General features: G+C 41.5%; 1 protein-coding gene across 1 annotated transcript; it reads right to left on the bottom strand.

Moving 5' to 3' along the window:
• Positions 1-1493: 1493 nt before the first annotated feature.
• Positions 1494-19568, bottom strand: LOC143005770 (uncharacterized). The gene is made up of 8 exons (XM_076157151.1): positions 19165-19568; positions 15925-16058; positions 13526-13643; positions 13054-13124; positions 12141-12216; positions 7926-7988; positions 7198-7267; positions 1494-1635 (listed from the first exon to the last, which is right to left on the bottom strand). Exons 1-8 carry the CDS (start codon positions 19294-19296, stop codon positions 1553-1555), a joined length of 747 nt encoding a protein of 248 aa, XP_076013266.1. The 5' UTR covers positions 19297-19568; the 3' UTR covers positions 1494-1552.
• Positions 19569-20433: the final 865 nt, after the last annotated feature.

Here is a 20433-nt window from a genome sequence, read left to right as displayed (position 1 = left end):
AGGTTGTGTGCAAGGCCATAGTGACTAAAACATGTCAAGTCAATTTTATTTGTATAGCCCAATATCACATACAGTACAATGTCTCAAAGGGCTTTACAGACCCAACATACAGACCCAAACATGACAAATGATGTCTTAATGAGAGAAATTCAATTGTTACATTCACCTGCAAACTGTAGTCAGCATTTGTACCGTCATTACAGCTTAAGTCCAACGTTTTCAAAACACTTTTTGCAGAATTTGCTGAAATGCTCATTACATCCTGATAGGAATACATAAAATTAGTGCTCTGGGAGAAATACAATATCTTAGTATCTCTGATTAAGAGAACAGAATCCCACATTTCCTGTGATTCCACTCACTCAGCCATTTGATTTAGATCGATGCATGGAAATACTTTGTTGGATTCTGACGGGCTTTAGGTCGGTTACTTGGTGTAAGCGTGTGTGGAGTTAAGCTAATTTCCATCCAATTCTGCTCATGTTTGCACACAATTATGCTGACAGAATCATACTGACATTAACACAAAATAATAATTTTCACAAAAAGACTGGAGAGTAGAAATCCTTGGTCTTTATTATTTGTAAAATTATTCATAGAAAAAAATATTACAAAGAAAAAAGACAATGACAAAGTGAGTATGGAGTCATGGTTTTTTACCAGTTTAAAAGCTTGTGATTATTTAAGCGAAGCGGTCATATATCATGTGTGTAAGTTAAGTGATCTTATGGCACGTTGGTTATTAGCCTCTATGTGCATTCGCGACAGGCTGAGGGAGGATTCTTACGCCTAGGAAACAAAGAGAGAACTAGGCAACGAGCACCTCATTGTGCTTTGATGGCACTGATGCAGACTACTACGAATCCAATCATGGTATAGAGAAGGGCATTAAAGTTGAAAAAGCTAATCATTTATCAAGAATAGAGCAGAAATAATCAAACGGAAGCCCCTAACGGATGTGGGATTCATCCCTTACTAAAGCAATACAGGTGAAAATCATAGTCAAACCTCCAAAATAAGAGTCGATCTTACATCATGTGCTTACATGCTCTCATCTACGCAACGCACTGAGAGGATAAAAAGGATGAATTGATCTAATTCCTAGCATCCCCTAAAGCCTTTTAACCAAATCCTGACTACAACCCAGAGACTGGTGCATGGTGACTAGCTAGGAGCTGAAATACCACATAATCATGACAGTGTTACAATACAAGTTATTATTAGTAAAAAGAACCTACATCTTAGTGTAGATGGCAAAACCTGCCTAACCTTAGAGATGGCTCCACCCAAGTGTTAGATGTAAAATTCATGTTCAATGCCAACATGCATAAAGTACGTCAAAGACTGGCAGAAAGAGGTAAACCGCTCTACAATAATCCCATACACACCCAACACTAAAGCTCTTTGCTGATGGACTGCAAGTGAAAGCTGCTACGAGAATGTCTTGATGAGTTTTATTGGCATTGAAGCTTAGCACGTTTTTTCCGGGACGATCAGAGAGTCAAAAATCAGAGTTGAAGACATGGTGGCAGAAAACCTGGCGTGGCGTCTCCTAAAAACTGTTAAGTTCAGCCAGGGTCTGGTCCAGGTTGGCTTGGAGGTCCACGTTCTCCTTCTTTGCCGTCAGCAGCATATCTGGGAAAGGAAAAATAGACAAATAGCAGACTTAACTCAAATTTCGCACCAAAAGCTCAGGAATGTTTTAATTCAACTTAACTGCAACGCTGAAATTTAATGTCATGTAATTGTGACATCTGAAGTTGTCCTCAATTTATTTCAATTTGTGTTTATTTCATCATAATTAAGATTGTTACATTTTCTGTTTCCTTTATTGAGTTTCTTTACAGGCCTCCATCTTTTAGTTTTTATTTTATTTAGTTTGAGCTTTTTTAAAAGATATGAAGCGCAAAAGATCACACAGCACAAAAAGTGATGAATTAATTTAGCTTTAAATCAACATTGAAAACCGCAAAAAGAAATAAGGGATAAAAAGAAATAAAATAGTACTTGAACATTTTTTGAAATGAAATCGTCTTCTCTGTCCCCATTTCTCAAAAGATTGCAGCTGGACAAAATGTCAATGTAACTCTCTTCTTTCCTATCCATGAAGCACATTTTCAATCAATATTCATTGTTTAATTGATTTACACTTAAATGCTTTGGTATTATTTTACCTTGAGTTTAATAAACTAAAATAACCATCCACTGCTTTCAACTAGTGCATCAATTCACTCATGTAAACTGGCCTCTACTGTTAAAAATTCAAATTAATACATACTTGTGCAACTATAAAATTACTACTTGGAGTATTCTGTTTTGGTGGAAAGAGTATCTTGAACTACAATGTATGTAGAAGTCATAATTTATATTATATAAGCCTAAATTACACAATATTTACTGTATATACCGTCACTCCACAGAAAGTGGTATTTATCAGTTATTCTATAAGTCAGTAAAAATTGGAGGAATAAAGGTGTTATTTTCCAAGCTCGTGCTCAAACACAACACATGTAGTTCACATGTGTGATGCTGTTACTAGCTGGACACATTGAGAAATACTCTTAAGTACTCTCTGCAAAACCTGGACTGCACTGTTGCACTTTCAAAATCATCCTCCTGCCACCTACCAGACTGCATTCCCACCTGGTTTTTAAAAGCTGTATTTCAGATGGTTGGTTCAGACAACTGCTCTCTGTCAAGTGGCATCTTCCCCTCCCTTTTAAAGAGGCCCTCCATAGATCCCTCCGTTTTGAGTAATTTTAGACCCATCTCTAAACTCGGTTTTATGGAAGATTTTACAAAAAAATTTCTCCAACCAATGGTCTTCTTTTATGACTAACAATCAAATGTTTGAAAGATTTAAATCCGGTTTCCGCTCCAGATACAGCACTGCGACTGTTCTGGTCAAGGTCACAAATGACTTACTGCTTACAGCAGACGCAGGCCTGTATTCTATTTTAGTTCTCCTGGACTTCACCTCAGCTTTTGATACAGTGGATCTTAATGTCCTCGTCAGCCATCTGAAAAAATTGTTGGCATCAGCGATGTGGCGCTGGATGGTTTATCTCCTGTCTGTCAAATAGGTTGTTCTCTGTAATGCATCGTCCTTGTGTGCTCCTCTCCTTCGGGGTCCGCCAAGCGTCTATTTAAGGTCCCCTGTTAAATGTTGACATGCTACACCTGGGGCACATCATGCATAGGCACACTATCAATTTCCATTGTTACATGGAGGCCAACCAATTACATATCCCACTAAAGCCTGGTACCACAGACATCCATGGAGGGTCGCACAGATTCTGATTGCTGGTCGGTACCAGGATGCAATCCTAAGAGTGATTGTCAGACCTGACACTGGTGCAGTGGGCCCTGGGCTCCTCCTGGTGCAGGACAGTGCAAACACATTTTGCCTCATGTGGGAGTGTGTAGGCAGTTCCTGGATGATGAAGGCATTGATGCTATTCTCTGGCCCTCATGTTCCCCTGACTTAAATCCAAGTGAACACCTATGACTCTTTTAACAATAACTCACGTCTATGCTTAGTTTCTCTGCAAGAGATACATTTGCTTGTACATGATTTATTTCCAGGCTCTTTTCACAATATTTTATACATTCACTTGAATGTTGAATAGAAATATCACCTTAAATATCAGTTCTATTGAGATCAAATCCACTCAACCACAGGCAAATTGAGATGTTGATGTGGCTGAATGGAAAACATTCTACGATCTGAATGTAAGTTTACAAAACATTTCATTACTGCTGTTTTTTTATGTAATACAAATGTCCCATATCAGCCGGTTAACCTTATGTACAACCAGAAGGAACCTCTGCAAAAGAAACCTTTCACTGCTGGGAAAGTAATGACGAGCAATACTGCTTAATTTGATGAATCAGCTCCACGTCTGCACATTGGTCTGAAACTGACCTGAAAATGTTTTCATACAGAGGATTTGATTTGGAGGAAGGTGGAGGGTGTAGATATAGAACATCTCCACAGCCCATACAAGGCACAGGGACTTCACACTGCCATAGACTTCACTTGTCAGAAATATAAAATATAGTGAGGCCTAGCAATGAATCATACTCATACTGAGTAATAGCATATAATGATACTCTTGTGTAAAATATCTGGTTTAAATCCAGTTTTTCGCCTATCGAATCATATTGACATGGCTCCTACAGGGAGGCAGTGGCTCAGTGGGTAGAGCTTGGGAACCGGAGGGTCGCCGGTTCGAGTCCCTGCCGAGGTGCCCCTGAGCAAGGCACCAAACCTTCAATTGCTCCCCCCTCTGTAATGGGTGGTAATGTAATGTAAGTCGCTTTGGATAAAAGCGTCTGTAATGTACTGATTATTGAATAATCTTTTGGAAGAAACGGCAAATACTAGAAGCCTCAAGACCTCAATAAATTCTCCTTTAGCATGAGCACCATTTGTCGGTGTCTTATCTGTCCTGCCTGGCACTTATGCAAATTCTAGTCAGCCTAAGTGACAGTGCTACATCCTGGGATCTGGCTGATCGGAGCATCAGAGGACTGAAGCAGAGCTAGAAGTGACGTTAGAACCTACAATCTGAACCGACAAGAACGTTGAAGGTTTTGCAGTAAAACACACCCAACCTGCACCTATCATCACAATTTGCCCAACTCCACTATTACACCTGCAATCACAGAAACAGCCATACATACACACACAGACACACACTTTTTGGCTTTGTTAACAGATGGAAAAGATGCACAATGAGGAACAAAGTCAAAGTAGAGACAGAAACCACCGTGTGATGACCATTTAATATTAAACAGGAGGCAGGTGAAGGTCAAACAGAAACATTGAGAAAGTGCTAAAAACAAAGAGACACAAAAGAAAAACGGAACGAAACCAAAGAATTGAGGAAAGACAGAGAAAACGGAGTAGAAGGGCAGTCAGGAGGGGGAGAGGACCCGATTAAGATCAAACCAACAAGATGCTGTATAGAGCAGAGTCTTGAGAGCAGAACTGGACAAGATGGCAGAGCCTGAAGAGACTCAGCTGAAAACACAAGGAGCAGGAAATGAGAATGACGACAAATGAAACTTGGAGAGCTAACCATGCTTCGGCGAGAGACACAACAAGCCGACTGACCTCTGCTCAGCAGTTAGCGGGAGATCTCACACACTGCAGATACTCGCTGATCACCTCAAGCCAATCACCACACACAGACATGCAGTAAAACCCAAAGCAGTAACACACTGATGTTTTAACTGAAGTCTCTCACACCTCAGCTCTCTACCACACCCTTGTAAGTACAATTCAACCACTGCTACAAAAACACTGATATAAATGTGTTTAATGAGTGCATGCATTAGATCATTTGCTTTTAAAGTTGTTACATCCTTACGCCAACAACACAACACCACACCACACTACACTCAGCAGCACTGCAACAATCGAAGTTCATTCATAAACATTATCTTGCCGTCTCCAGCACATGGCTGACCCAGTAAATCCAGTAAAAACTATGAAAATAAACCCTTAAACAACTGATAAATATATAAAAGAGGGGCATAGACACAACATTGTTTCTCTGCTTAGTCTAAATCTACTTGTGGTGTCTACTTCCCTTGCACCCAGGTTGCTGCGTCTTGCATTTCCTGCTGTTTTTGTTTCTGAGCACCTTTGCATAGAGACTTTACACAAATTTGATCCTGAAGTTCTTCATAACTTACCTTAACATAATAAGTTCAGCATAACTTTAAATATGAGCTGCCGGTGCTTTTAGAGTCTGTCTCTAGCTAGACTTTTCGTTATTTGATAATTAATTGAGCGTCAGACCAAGCTAGCATGTATTCAAACTGGGAGTTAAGTGGCAAGATTTCGATTTTAATGCTAAAATATTAGACAAGTCACTGCACAACAAGTTCTTTTTAGGAAAATGAATGCAACACTGCTCAGTATGCATGCTTTTCACTCTCACACACAAACGCAAATCACTATTTACATGGAGGTCATGTCATTGAGGGCGTGGTCCAACTCCTCGCTAATGGCCTTGTACTTTAGTTTCTGTGCATAAAGCTCATCTGTTGGTGTGTCGACAGACAGACAGAAGAACAATGAGACTCAAAGGAAAAGGAAACAGTTTAAATGCAATAACAAAGAATGGATTAAATAAGAAACACAAAGATGGGGATAGTGGTAAACACACGAGGCCAAAAAAACACGTTTGCACATTTTAATGCAATCTACGGCTGCCTGCCTGGCCAATTGTAAATTTGTTTATATTATCCGAGGAATAAAAAATGCATTCAATGGATATTTCGGCAATATGGCCCCACACCTCAGACCAGCTGGTACAAGTAATGGGCCATACATTTGGCTTGCTTAACATTAAACAACAAAGAAGTTTAAGAAGGCTTTATGGATGAGGGCAGAGCGAGAAAAGTCAATTTTGCATTTTACTATCCTAATGGATCGTTTCAAGTAATCCATATCCAATTAACTTTTGTTTTTAATGTTATAATTGATATGACAGAATTAGGATAATTATAATAAAAAATAATATTAGTTGCGATTGCAAATTTGTAGTTTTAATTTCTTCTCGTCTCTTGATAAATAATTGAAATAATCAGTTGTCAATATTTGCCTTCACATTACTCATCAGTGTTTGTGAGGTGGTGTGTTGTCCGTCTGTATGCAGACTGCATCGTCTCTAATAGATTTCTGGAAGAGGATGTTTTGGGAAGAGACTTTTCAAGGCCTCTCTCACTGTCTCATTTCCTGGGACACATGCTTGAAGGACACAGCCTGCGTAGAGGGACAGAGGCCAGGAGGTGCAGAGTGTTGACTCGCTGCTGGCCTGTGAAGACTTTTTGTAATAATGTTTTATCTGTCTGTTTGAGTGACATAAGCGGTCTTCAATTTTTCTAAGGATGTGTCCAGTTGAAATTGCAAGTTGTCCATTTTCTATACACACGCAACATAATTAGGATTAAAGCAAACAACAGATCAGCATTTTGTTTTCTGGGATAATTTGAGTTATGAGATGAACTGAACTGTCAGATCGAGCTTTGCGTAAACATGGCTTCCCCAGCCAGCTGTTTGTGCGTTTTAGAGCGACTTTGATAGTGTCGAAAGAACAGTTGCCATAGCTGCATTGTTGGGGAGAACGCAGCACTTTCATTTCTATGTGCAGCAGTTCAAATGGTATACTGTGTGTGTCGTACCTTCCAGATCATCAATTGTCTTCTCCAGCTTGGCCACAGACCTCTCTGCAAACTCAGCACGAGTCTCAGCCTAAGATGACAAAGCACAGCAAGGCCGATCAGACTCACCATGAGGTCAGCAAATTACAACAACACATCTTTACAACATAAAACTTTAGAAAGCCCTTTTAATATATTTACTTTTTTGTAAATTTACCAAAACCTCAGATCAAACTCAACGCTGATAAGTTCATCACAAAATAGATGTCGGTTATATATTAGGGCTTGAGAATTGTCAGTGTTGCCATCTTGCAAATAACTGAAAGTCAATCTTCTTTCAGTATATAAGGCACTTTTACCTTAAAGCCATGATCAATCACTGAATTGAAATCTGGGCATCAATATTTATATCTTCTTTTTAAATATTATATGCCCCTTCCATTATCCCATATGACTCAGCTATTAGTTCTATTCCAATGCAATATTAAGAGGCTGTGTCGAGTGTAGAGTTGTGTTTTACAGTATTTTGGGCATAAAACACAAACACAGCTGTGTGCACTTTGAGACAGTGTTTCTCAAACTGTCACGTATGCCCAAGTGCCCCTTTGTGATAAAATTGGGTCAAAACTAAATCTATGGTCTTTGTTATTGCTACAAATAAGACAGGTTTCATTCAGGGTTTTCATTATATTACGCAATTTCAAAAGGTGGTCATCATTCCTTCTTCTGTCTCACACTTGCAAACTCACCTCCTTCAGCTTGTCGGTGAGGATCTTGATCTCTTCCTCATACTTGTCCTCCTTTTGAGAATACTGCAGTGACAAACAGCATTATTCAGAGGTGGATCAGACAGGCACAAGGATAAACCAGTTTCCTACTTGTTTAAGAACTATCCATAGATGGAAAGATTAAAAAGACAGATCAAACCAAAGATTAAATCCAGCCGCACGGCAATCACATAGGTGTTAATGCTCTGAAATGCTAAAATACAGCCAATCTAGCTAGCACAACTTAAGCTAGCACAAGTTTATGAATCGAATACTTATTATCTATTCTAATGTGCTTTCCAGAAAATGTTAAATATGTGCAGACCAGCATTGAACTATGAGGCTGGAGACGATTTAACTCACTGGAAACTCATGTAGGTCAATCAGGTTTGAACTTGCGCATGTAATCTTACTCAACTGCACCTATCAAGACAAGACTGAACAAAGAGATGTAACTATGCTATGATGTTGACGTGTCAGATCTGAGGAGATATTACTCTAGAGCGGCAAATTTGGAGTTGAAACCATGTGAACCTATCAGCAATTCTGAAGGGTTAAAAACAGGCAAAATTGAACGGATCAAAAGCTCTCTGCCTCCATTCAATCCCAGCATAGTAGTTTCCCATCTGGGGCCGTGAAAAGCCTGAACACGAGGCCAGCACTGCAATCCCCCAATGTGCTCAGTCATTCAAGTATGACCTTTCTGGAAGCTACACAAGAACACTGCAAAGGGCAACGATGACAAGAGAGCAAGAGTGATGGTCTGGGGCTGAGATCTAGAACAAAGCCATTGCAGTCAGTTGAAAACACACAAACAGAGAGGATGGATCCCCGACCAAAGCACTGTTTGGGGGGGGGCGGGGGTTCACACAGAAAAACGTACATGCCGATAGTGTCTCATGCTGGTTTGCCTGTCCTGGCAAGAGGCCCTACCTTCTCAGCCTGGGCCTCCAGAGACTTAAGGTTATTGGTGACGTTTTTCAGTTCCTCCTCCAGCTCAGCACATTTACTTTAGCGGTTTGGGGGTTTTCAGGAAGGCGAGAGGAAAGGAGGCAGCGGAGAGAAGACGGAAAAGCAAGGACATCAGATTAGCTATGAGTGCTAGAGTGGTGGTAAATGTTGAAAGGGAAAGAGTGATTAGCGTGAAAGAGTGAAATTGCAAACAATGTACTCAAATATCGTTTTCAGTGAACAGTGCATGTTTACCATTGGAAAGGCATGCAAACCGCCAAGAAGCAGTGAGCACAAAGCTGTCTGCGTGTTTGGATGGACTGGTCGTCGCCAAACTACATCATTATAGAGATGTAAACAAGGCTTCAACGTTAACAAGGCATTATGTATCAACAACCGTTCTCTTCCTGAAGGCGTAATAGTGCTGCATAGTAAATCAAATAAAAATTGAAATCGCAATTTGGACTGACTGCTTAATCGCAAAAAGCTGCAAATGAATGAATAATTGTCAGCATTAATATGGCAGTTGTACGTCTGTGGTGTATTAATAGAATTCGGGTGATCCTGTAGCTCCCTGTTAGACCCGATTCACACTTGGATTGTGGAAACTAAAGCAAACAGCAACCGAATAGATAATCTGGCACGCACATACTGTTTATAAAGAATTAGCAACCCAGGGTTCCAGCGGTCGCAGAGGAAGTGGTGCCGGCATTTAGCATTCAGTCAGGCGTTCCAAAATGGCAGGAGAGCTTCTGTCAGCTTGCTGCCGTGGTGCGTTTGAGTCGACAGAAATACGACGACAAAGCTACCGAGTGCTGCGAGCAGAGAAGAGAGCGGCGGAGCACAGTCTCTCTGACCGTCTACACCGGGATTTGTTTGACAAAACACGGATCTGTATTGCAAATCAGCACATTGGTAAGACCGTATAGGCTCTACTTCTCGTTATGTTTGAGAAATGTAAGTTATTTAATTCATACTGTGAGTCATGTGAAGAAATAATACACTGTTTGCATTTATAGACAAATGAGATGCAGGGAAGGCAGGGATCAAATTTCGCGTGTTGTTGTGGTCCGTTACTGAAGTATAGGTCGCTTCTTTAATGCAGCAAGCGATTTTAAGTGTAATTTAACAGTAGCATGCATTTGCTGCCCACCAGTGGTTGAAATTCTGGCCTCACTGCAGTGATGTAAAAGTGACATCACCTGAAATGACTGGAGGATGGAGGGTTACAGGTGCAATAGACTTGAACTTTTCTAAAGCAGAAGAGGTGAGTGAAACAAGAGAGTGTTGGGTTACTCTGCAATAGTACAAGAGTCATGCACACGGTGGAAACAAAAGGCATGCAGGGACAGTGGACAGTGCAGGAAGAGACAGTTTGACAGCGCATTTAAAAAAGGTTGAAATGAGTGGAGGGAGTTGTCCCTTCAATTGTGAGAGCAGGTGGGAGAACAAAAACGCATGTACACACAGCTGACACGCTGTACACACTCACTGTCTTTACTCCAATGCCCATCTCCTGCCACACACAAGATACTACACCATCTACTGGGAACTGACACTGACCCATACTGGCATCTTCAAACACAGCATTGTTTCCTGTTGCACAAAATTAAGGATATTTTGGACATTATTCAGAGGAAATCAGACTGTGTGCAACCACTGGCAACAGCTGATGCTTCAGAGTACAACATGGAACCGACAGGCCGGTGTCTCTGTGCTTACGTATACACAACCACGGCATTCCAACAGGGCAATAACCAGCAGATAGATCAATCAATAAAAAATAATGCGTCATCTTTGAGTTATTTGCCTTTTCATAGTACTGACTCTGGAGTTCACTCCCTGACCTTTGACCCCACACCAGTACTGGGACTGTTTTCACAACAGATTGCCTCTCACATCCGCCTGAACTTGTGTAACAGCGTACAGTCTCTGTATACAGCATACAAAAGGAGTGAAGGCCCCTGCAATTCAAGTATTTCAATTCTTGTCCAACTTTTTTTGGGATAAAGTAGCTTGACCAAGAATGTACTTTATTTAATTTGGTCCAACTTAGCTTTGGTGGGTGGACCGGATGCCGGTCAACACCAAAGCAGGAAGAGGACGGAGTGACTCACTATGAGCTCAGAGCTTGTATTCTTGAGACGATGCTTATTGAAGGTGTGCCTTTTGTCATAACTGCGATATTGTTACAGAGTGTTACTGTTCAGTGTTGTGCAATGAAAGTACTTAAATAATGCAGCATGATACACACCGCATTAGGTTTATATGTAGCATAGACTACACTGCAACTTTCTTGAGCCAAGGCATATTTCTTAACCATTAAAAACTGCCATCTGCCGGGTCGGGCGGGCCGGATGGCGGGTTGGGCGGGCCGGATCACCGACTTGATCTCTCGCAGACTAATTAAATGAAGTTGGATGATTTCCCATGGCACACCTGACGATCTCTTACACCGGTTATAAAACACTGGCATAGATGATGATGACCTAATGCTACCGCTCACTGAACATATTGAACATTGTAGTAATCCACGTCTGATTATGGGTTATGAATGTAACAGTTTTGGTGGCCAAATATTCAAATGCTCATTCAGAAAAAACAGGAAACACTCAAAGCCTTCAGCAGCATTTTAACTGCTCTACAAAAACACAGGTCCTTTAAGGAAATAACACTGAACACTGAAATTAGGATATTTTTCATATACAAGTGAGTGTCAACTGACCAATTGATTGACAGCTTGGAGCCATACTTGTCTCTGAATGCAGGTCAAAATTGTAACATTACACATCCGAGTTCCAGTGTTTGAAGTCTTGAGTGGAAGTTTGAAAGCAGTGTTTCTGTTGCAGTATTCCCTCACAGTCACAGTTGTTCTTAGCACGAAGATGACTTATACCAACACGGTCACATGAAGCATTCAAGCAAAGTCCATATTGCTGCTGTACAAATATTTGACATGGGAACACCCTGTGGAGTGGCACCTGCTATCCAGAGGTACAGGGAGGCCTCTGCATTCATGAAGCATTAGCAATACTCATCATCACTATTTGGGGCCAGCGAGGACTCGATTGCCAAAGACACCGTCCAAGACTAGCTGGGCCTACCCAGTGCTTAACCCAATGAAGTCAGGTGTAAAGTGCTCTTCACATCAAAAAAAGCTAATTTCTAGCTATTGGCCTAGAGTCAACCACACAGTCCATGGCCTCCTACATAACACTAAACCCACAGAAACAGAAATTAATCTACCTTGTCCTCAGAGGCATGCAGGGTCTTCAGCGATTGGTCATAGCCCCTCAGCTCCTCGTCCATTGCCTTGGATTTGCTATTACCCGAGATGACGGTGTCACGGACCACCATGTCGCACGGGAAGGAGTTGGGTTGGGGTCATGGTGGGTGGGGTGGGGGGTTAGGGTGCAGATGGGCCAAGCATTGGAATTTAGATCACACAGCACAAACATGCACATAAATGGAGAGAGAGGGAAGGGGGCAATGTCAGCATGTATTGTTATGCAAATGATCTGCTCTCTGTGTAGTGACTGTAGTATACAGCAGGGAAATGTTGGTGCAATATGGTAAATCAATCCTGGTTCTAGGTTTTTTTAATGTGAAAAAAACATGTCAACATGCAGGTGTGAGTGTGGGAATCTCCAATTTTCTAGACATTTGTGTTGGGGTAGGCAACCGACCGAAGTTATTTAACTGAAACCTTTGCATATTCACTTTATTTGGGACCACCGCCATTACTACATTCGTAAAATAACTTTGATACGGGTGTGCTGTACAGTAAACACTAACTTTAGTAACTTGATTAACATGTGATTAAAATAAACGAAGGTGTATCGCTTACCTATACCTTCATTTAACCAAGGATGCATTTTAATCAAGTGGATTTTAATTTGTTTGTTCTAGTTTGTTTGGCTAAGGCGATAGAGTGTCTGATCCATGGTATAGCAGTTAAAACACTGGCTGATTAAACTTACCTTACCACCATCTAGCTTGAATAATTCCCAAGGTCATGTGCGTTGTCATATTTAAAATAAAAAATCAATAAGTATGGTAATATTTCCTTTTTTGTCACATATATAAAAATGTTCCCACCCATTTGATCTAAAACCAGAAAGGTGAAAACCCTGTTGGTAGCAGGTTGGTTGATACTCACGCCTCAGCCAGCTCTGCCCTCTCCTCTGTACGTTCTAGCTCGCCCTCCACGATAACCAGTTTACGAGCCACCTGTCAGGATGCATCACAGGTCAAGTTAGCTTTCACCCATCAGACACGTACATAGAACGACATAGTTCAGTTTCAATCTGGGCCACTGTCTCCAGGCACTTGGCATCCTTAGCGCCGTTGCATAAAGCGGCCGCGCACAGTCGGCCTATTGTGCCACGGCGGCACAATGGCCCAAATCTAATTTCACTGAATTGATGTAACAGATCAGATTTTCATTCCAAGTCGCCCGATCAAAACAAATCTATTTTTAGCAACTTCGATATGTGGTTCTACATCTGACGATATCTAGAATGCTGCGTGAACTCTCGTATCAGCTTCATTCATCCTTTTTCTTTTATTCTTACTAGCAGACACACACGATTGTCGACAGTTGATGACAAACGGGGCTACATCGATCTCACCTCCTCATATTTGCGGTCGGCCTCCTCTGCGATATGTTTCGCCTCCTTCAGCTGGATCTCCTGGAGCTCCATCTTTTCCTCATCCTTCAGAGCTCTGTTTTCTATCACCTTCATACCCCTATACACAAATGAGAGAGACACACACAAACACACACAATTAGATAAGGGATTACATATTTACAAATGTATGTGGGATTGTAATTCTTTTAATCAAATCAGTTGTTTGGAGCATCTTTTAAAATCAATTGCAGATAATAAATACACACTTAACTAAAGCACTGCTGTATAAAAGCTAGTGCTGTGGTCATACTGAGGTTAAATGTGATGCTGTGTGTTAATGCCTGTATTCATGAACTGACCATGTGGATAATCACAATCCCGTTTCATCCACAGCTGATCACAAACGTAAGCCCAAACTTTTTGTGGCCTTAGTGGGGGAGGTGCAGATGTCTTTAAATTGATATACCGTGAATTTCGGACTATAAGCCGCGGCTTTTTCCCCATTTTTCGACCCTGCGGCTTATATAACGGTGCGGCTTATCTATGGATTTTTACAGCTAACGGCCACTAGGGGAATTCCTAAATCTATGGATTTTACAGGTTACAGTCCTCCGGAAGGCGGCCGTGTGCTGCACCTTAGCCTAAAAAATGAAGACGAGGATTAATGGCTTTTCTGGTAGGCTGATTACCGTATATTTTAAGCAGCCGTGTTACTGCAACTTTAGGCTTACGCGTACTGTCGTGTTACAGGCACTTTATTTTGCACTTTTAAATAAACATTTAATTTAGCCATTGACGTTATGCAAATATGCAACTTGTTTGTTGAAATGTTAATAAATGGGAGCTTCCTCAAACAGCCGCCTCTTTCCCGACAATCCCCTCTGTGCACGAACCCTTACATATGGTAATTACATTAAAAAACCTACGGCTTATAGTCCAGTGCGGCTTATATATGGACACATCATTCAATTTAGCTTCTGCGGCTTATAGTCAGGTGCGTCTTATAGTCCGAAAATTACGGTAAATGTTTTTCCTGTGCGCTTGCCATTTTCATTGTACATTCATTACAAATGGTCTTCCACTTGGGCAGGTTTCGTTGTTAGTACTAGCTTGTGTTGCACTTTTGAAACCTGCTGCAAAAGCCTTTGAGTCCGTCAAAGCCTCTAATAATGTAGTGTGCTGTCATGCTGAAGACAGGGCTGAACCCGAGGGCAAAACCCTCAATTTGCTGGTCAATCTACATTCCAACTCTCACCAATGGACATGAACACGGAAACACGGGTGGCTGAAATGAGTTTGAGCCTTGTCATGGCAGGGTGTTAGGACTCACCCTTAGGGACAAGGTGAGGAGCTCAGACATCAGGGCGAGGCTAAGGAGACAGATATTTGGCCTACTTTCCATAAGCATGCGGTCTCCAAGACCGGGACCTGGATAACCTATGCAAAATGAATTGATGAATGTTCTCCCTAAGTCAAACTCAGGGTGTAAAGGGTAGGTGGGTGTGACCGACTATTGTGTTAATCTTGTGATTTTGGTGACCGAATGATGAAGGGTGAGCAGATGACTGAAAGGAGGAACGCAGGATCAGAGGGTGGAATCAGACGAGACCTCAATAATGTCCAATCAAATGAGCTCTTCTCGTCTCCTTCACAAGCAGGCGACCGTTTAGTGGGCAGAGACCAAACCAAGGCTTCATCAAGGAAAAAAGGTGTTCATCTTTGAAATGTTCAAAAACACAGCAGCCAAATATTATTAAATGACTATTTTACAATGATAGTAAAGCCACGGCGACCAATACTGGCCAAAGTGCAATAGTCTGGCTGCTTAAACCTTAATAATCCTGTACGTACCACAGAATCTTTTCTTCTGGGGTCTAAAATGCAAACATCTCTGTACAGTAAATCACTGTAACACTTAATTTTTCGTCCATTCTCTGGTTCTCTTTTCTTTCTTGGCATCGATTCATGTTGAGCAATGTTGAGTCTAGATAGCGCTGAGATTTTTGACCACCGCCAAGGAGGTTATGTTTCCCCCCCCTGTGCTAATCTGTCCATGTGTTTATCAGCGAGAGTACTTGAAAAGTTATGGACCCATTTCAATGACACTTGGTGGGCATTGCAATGGAGCCACAATAAGAGGACTATTGGGCCTTAGAAATACATTGACAATACAACTAGACCACTCGAAGGCCCCTATCAATGGCCGTCTGATGGGGCTGGGAAAGCTTATGTTTGGTTGATACAGCGATGGTCTGTCAAGCTGCACCCTGCAGTGCCCCGAAACCATCCGACTGAACCTTCCCACCTATATAAGACTTTAGAATATCACTTTGAGGAACATATCCCTGTTAAACTAAGATGAGGTGTTAAGATAGACTTTAGTTATGGCTAAAGGTCACCTCTCGCTTTCATCTGCAGCCTTCTCAGCCTCCTCCAGCTTCTGCAGGGCTGTGGCCAGTCTCTCCTGAGCTCTGTCCAACTCCTCCTCCACCAGCTGGATGCGTCTGTTCAGGGATGCCACCTCTGCCTCAGCCTAAGCACAGATAAGAGGAACATGTTGGGACGGATTCAGGCAAAACAAGGCTTCACCTTCAACAATCAAATCAACAATCCTTCGATTTAAGTGTGATCTCTGAACATGCATATATTCCCTGGATAAAGACATCATATATAGGGCAAATATTGATTTTGTTCACCAATGATGATGAAACAGATGCTGTTGTAAGAATGTCAAGTTTTCTTGGAAATGATAATGGTAACGATGGCGTGCAGCAGCAAGGTCAGACTCAATTCAAATCATTCCGGCTGACAGGTTTGAATACAGATCAGATCTCCAGACCCGATTCCAGCTCCATTCCAAATGTGGTCAAGCTAAGCAGACAGACGATGCCTTTACCAGAGTCAATCAGAGTCCTTCTGATTGGTTCAACTGTGGCAAATACATTTTTGAGCTACAAAACCTCTGAACTAATAATCTGCATCATCAAAGGATTTTTATTTCTGTACACCATTTTTAAAGTGTGGTTAATTCAGTTGGTAACAAAAAAATTCCGATTTTCAGGAACACACAGCATCTCACCAGCATTTGTCATTAGAAAAGTGAAAGCTCTTATTTTATTTTCCCAGTCAATAGAGGCGTGTCATTTCATGTGTTACCTTGTCCAGGTCTGGCATAAGTACACAAACATACTACGGGAGAAAACTATGTGCAAACACACAGAACACACAAACTCCATTGCAGGAAGGTCCGAGTCCATCCAGGAGAATATACTCTTAAGCCATAAACCATTAACAGACTCAAATAGTCACAAATCAGCATAACCTTTCTCTGAAGACCGGAGCTTGATTATGCAATTCTAAGTTGATGTACTCGAGCATGTTAATATCGTCACCATTCTGCACACACGTTTCAACATCAGGCCACTGCCGGAATTCTTCATTGAGGTCTAATCGCCAAACGACAGAATGCTTTTAATTCCATACGTGTACAATGCAAATGTTTTATTCCACTGTTTCACTTTGATTATATAACAGCCATATTTCCATGCATGTTAAACCTTTAACGACGCTGTGAGGCAATAAAATCCCTTATTTAAACACACAATGTAAACACAACGAGATTGAAATTAGCATGAAATCAATTGACTCAGATTATGGGATTGAAAATGGATTTACTGGACCACTTAAAGCCAGACAACAGCAGCTCTTTACACACACACTCTGATCATGTAGCACTTACTGCACATTCACAGGACCCTGAATCGCAGAATGTATATACTGTATGTCGTAGTTGCATTTTTAAATCCCTGGCTTATTTGCATTTTTGCCTCAAGCATAGCGCAGTGTGCATGAATTATCTAGGTGTGAGTTTGGGAAACGTATAATGGAAGTATTAAGGTCATCCAAGTGTAAATAAATGTTGGCTTATCCGGTTTATCTCCATTTCAAGGTAATTTCTCAATTCGACTGCACCTCTGCAGCTGAGCTTGAGGATTTGATTTGTTGTTGTGCTGGGAGTGTGAGAGAGTCACTGATGACACCAATGCCAGGCCAGAGCATTCACACACAGCTGATCAATAGCTATGTGACATCATTCGTGTCCACAGCACTTGTAACATTCTATTCCAATCGTTTTAGTGTCATTACTGCAAAGGTCAGAAGACACATGCACTCGGTTTATTAAGGGGCCACTGGTTTGAAGGCACAAATGCAAATTAATTAGCTTTATCACCAGATATTTACATATGGGGTCCCACCTGACATCTGGTTGATTTGAATCTTAATACAGTTGAGAATTTACACCAAAATGCCTGTGTTTCTAAACAATGACAATAACTAATGTCTACCTAGTTTACTATTTTAATGTGTGGATGTATTTCCTTACATCCATGTCATTGCACCGTTAATTATGTGAATATTCTCTGGAAGATTGTTGTTATGATACTTTGTAGGATTGAAAAAAAGGTTCTGATGCATTTGCAGTGTTATTTAATGTATTGATGAACATGTTAAGGCAAAGCTGAAGAGTGTTGGGAAATAGTTTTACTTCGTCAGCATGACCCAAAGTGATCCCTCAACTGCATTTTACCTTAAGATGCTGAATACAGAAAATGATTAATGAAAGGTTAATGTTTAATGTTTTAATGCTCTACCAATTTGATATTATCTTATACTAAATAAATAAAATGCAAGCATGTGAATGTTTCACAGATGTTCTCCTAATTTTGTAAACCCTTAATTGTCCCTGATCATCTAAGGCCCGGAATCACTGATGGATTTTAAAGGCCTTACAAGATTCCAAAAATTAAGATATTTCCTGTTATATCATATGAAAGCTGCAGCTGTTAGGGAGATAAAACTATATTATGTTCTCACTACTCACTACTACGACTTCACAGGTGAAACTGCATGCCTACAGGTCATTAAACAATCTTATCTGGCACTTAAGACGACTCAGATTTGCTCTTTGATACAGATATGAAGCCATATTGCCTCACATTCTGACACATTAGGAGACAAACACCACAACATAGCTACTGTGGCGTTTAATCTTTGCTTTGAGAAAGTCAAAGGAGGTCGCAAGTGCCAGTAAAGTCGAGCCGGCAAATGAGTCGAGTCCGAGTCATCCGCGGTATGTACGAGTTAATCATGTAAGTATGTTGTTTTTGATTCCTTGTGATGAAACCATTTCTCATTTGGAAAAGATTCAGTGTAGGCGTGTGGAAACTGAACATTCCAGAAAAGGCTCTTACGTGTACGTTCATGTGAATGAATCGTCACACCGGGACGCACTTTGATCAAAGTAAAAAGAGTTTGGATCAAATAAATACAAGATCTGATTAACTGGTTGTTTTTCAGTACTTGAGTGAGTTTGACTCAGAGGTTTGACTTGTACAGACTGTACGGACTTCTAGCTCGTTTAGTTGCATTTCCTTAAACATGTCTCTCCTCTGGCGGTGCGTCCTCCCTGATTTGACGCCCAGGAAGAAGAAGACCATTGTTTTCCTGACGCTGTTTCACACACTAAAAGTCACATCGGCTTCACACAGAGTCCACAGCTACTAAAAACATCGTTAAGTAACCTGATTTTCTCTCCCCGTATGATGGTTTGATCTGAGCCAGGTTGGATTGAATGTTACCTGCTCTCTGGAGACCTTCTCCTGCTCCACTTGTCTCTGGAGCTGCACGGCTCTCTCTTCAGCTTCATCCGCCTGCTGCTGTAACACTCGGATCTTCTTCTTGACAGCGTCGATGCTGTTCCCTCCAGCCATGTTGCTGCTGCTGCTGCTGCGGCTGCTGCTGCGGAATGTAAGCTGAGTCGAAGGACACAGCTGGACGCTGGGCTGTCTGATGAACAATACTGCAAGGCCTAACGGTCCAGCTGCAAAGAGGCCAGTGCACTACGAATATGCACTTTTTCAGGAAGTACGAATTTTTTTCTACACGTGACAACTTCCGATGAATTTGTCTCCTTCCTGGGGAAACGACTCTATCCAAGCTGCGCACAATAGTGCTACAGTCCCTCCCTTCTCTGAGCTCTAATCACTCCCTCCGTCCTCCTCTCAGACAACAATGCACAGTCAGGCTGATCCAGGGTCCGCCGCCGGCATCACTGGAGCGGATCCGCAGCCTGCGAATACCTACAAAACCCGCCCATCAGCAACGAGCGCGCGCACCACGTCCATCCGCACCGGACGCGCCCAGAAGAGGCACGAAAAGGCAAAAAAAGACAGGCCGCCGACCGAGTAGTTTCACAGGGGAGATATGAAAGAGGCGCCTCGCTAACTGTCATAAGCACAAACACTCACAGCGGTGGAACTGGTTTTGCTTTTTGGTTTGAACCTTGAGTTGTGAAAACTGTGTCAAAGCAAGTGCAAAAATCAGTGAATGTGTGGGTGAAATGGCGGCCCCTATGGGTGGACAAGGGAGGTGACAAGCACTGAGGAATCTTCATATACTCTGAAGGTGGAACTGGTGAAGTAGTGCTCACATACACTTAAGCACTTTGTTTACTTTGATACTAGCTTGCAGTGCGGTCGCTTTCATTTGTTTTTACATTATATTTGCTTAGTCATTGAATCTGCACCAACCATAAGCTGCACTTCACATGATCTCTATTTGTTAACACAATTGGATATACTTTTAGGGGCAGTCTGCAGTTTTTCGTAGGCAAAGAATTGAATTACAGTGTCATTATTTCTATTTTATTTTCCAGAGATAATGAGATAATTTCTCCTAATCATTGCTGTAATTACCCATCAGCATTTGCAGAAGCAGGGATATATTGATCAGAGCATCACATATCTGTTAAATCGAGGCCCGGCACAGGCTGAAATAGCCTCATGCCTTTTAAGACAACATCGGAACAAGACAGTCATCTCAGTAGCTGAGTCATAGGTACATTCCCA

This window comes from Genypterus blacodes, unplaced genomic scaffold, assembly GCF_046128005.1.
Source record: "Genypterus blacodes isolate CSIRO-AG114 ecotype Tasmania unplaced genomic scaffold, CSIRO-AGI_Gbla_v1 ptg000072l_1, whole genome shotgun sequence".
Taxonomy (NCBI): Eukaryota; Metazoa; Chordata; class Actinopteri; order Ophidiiformes; family Ophidiidae; genus Genypterus; species Genypterus blacodes.
The sequence above is the reverse complement of the archived record's forward strand: the minus strand, read 5'-3'. Positions and strand labels throughout refer to the sequence as shown.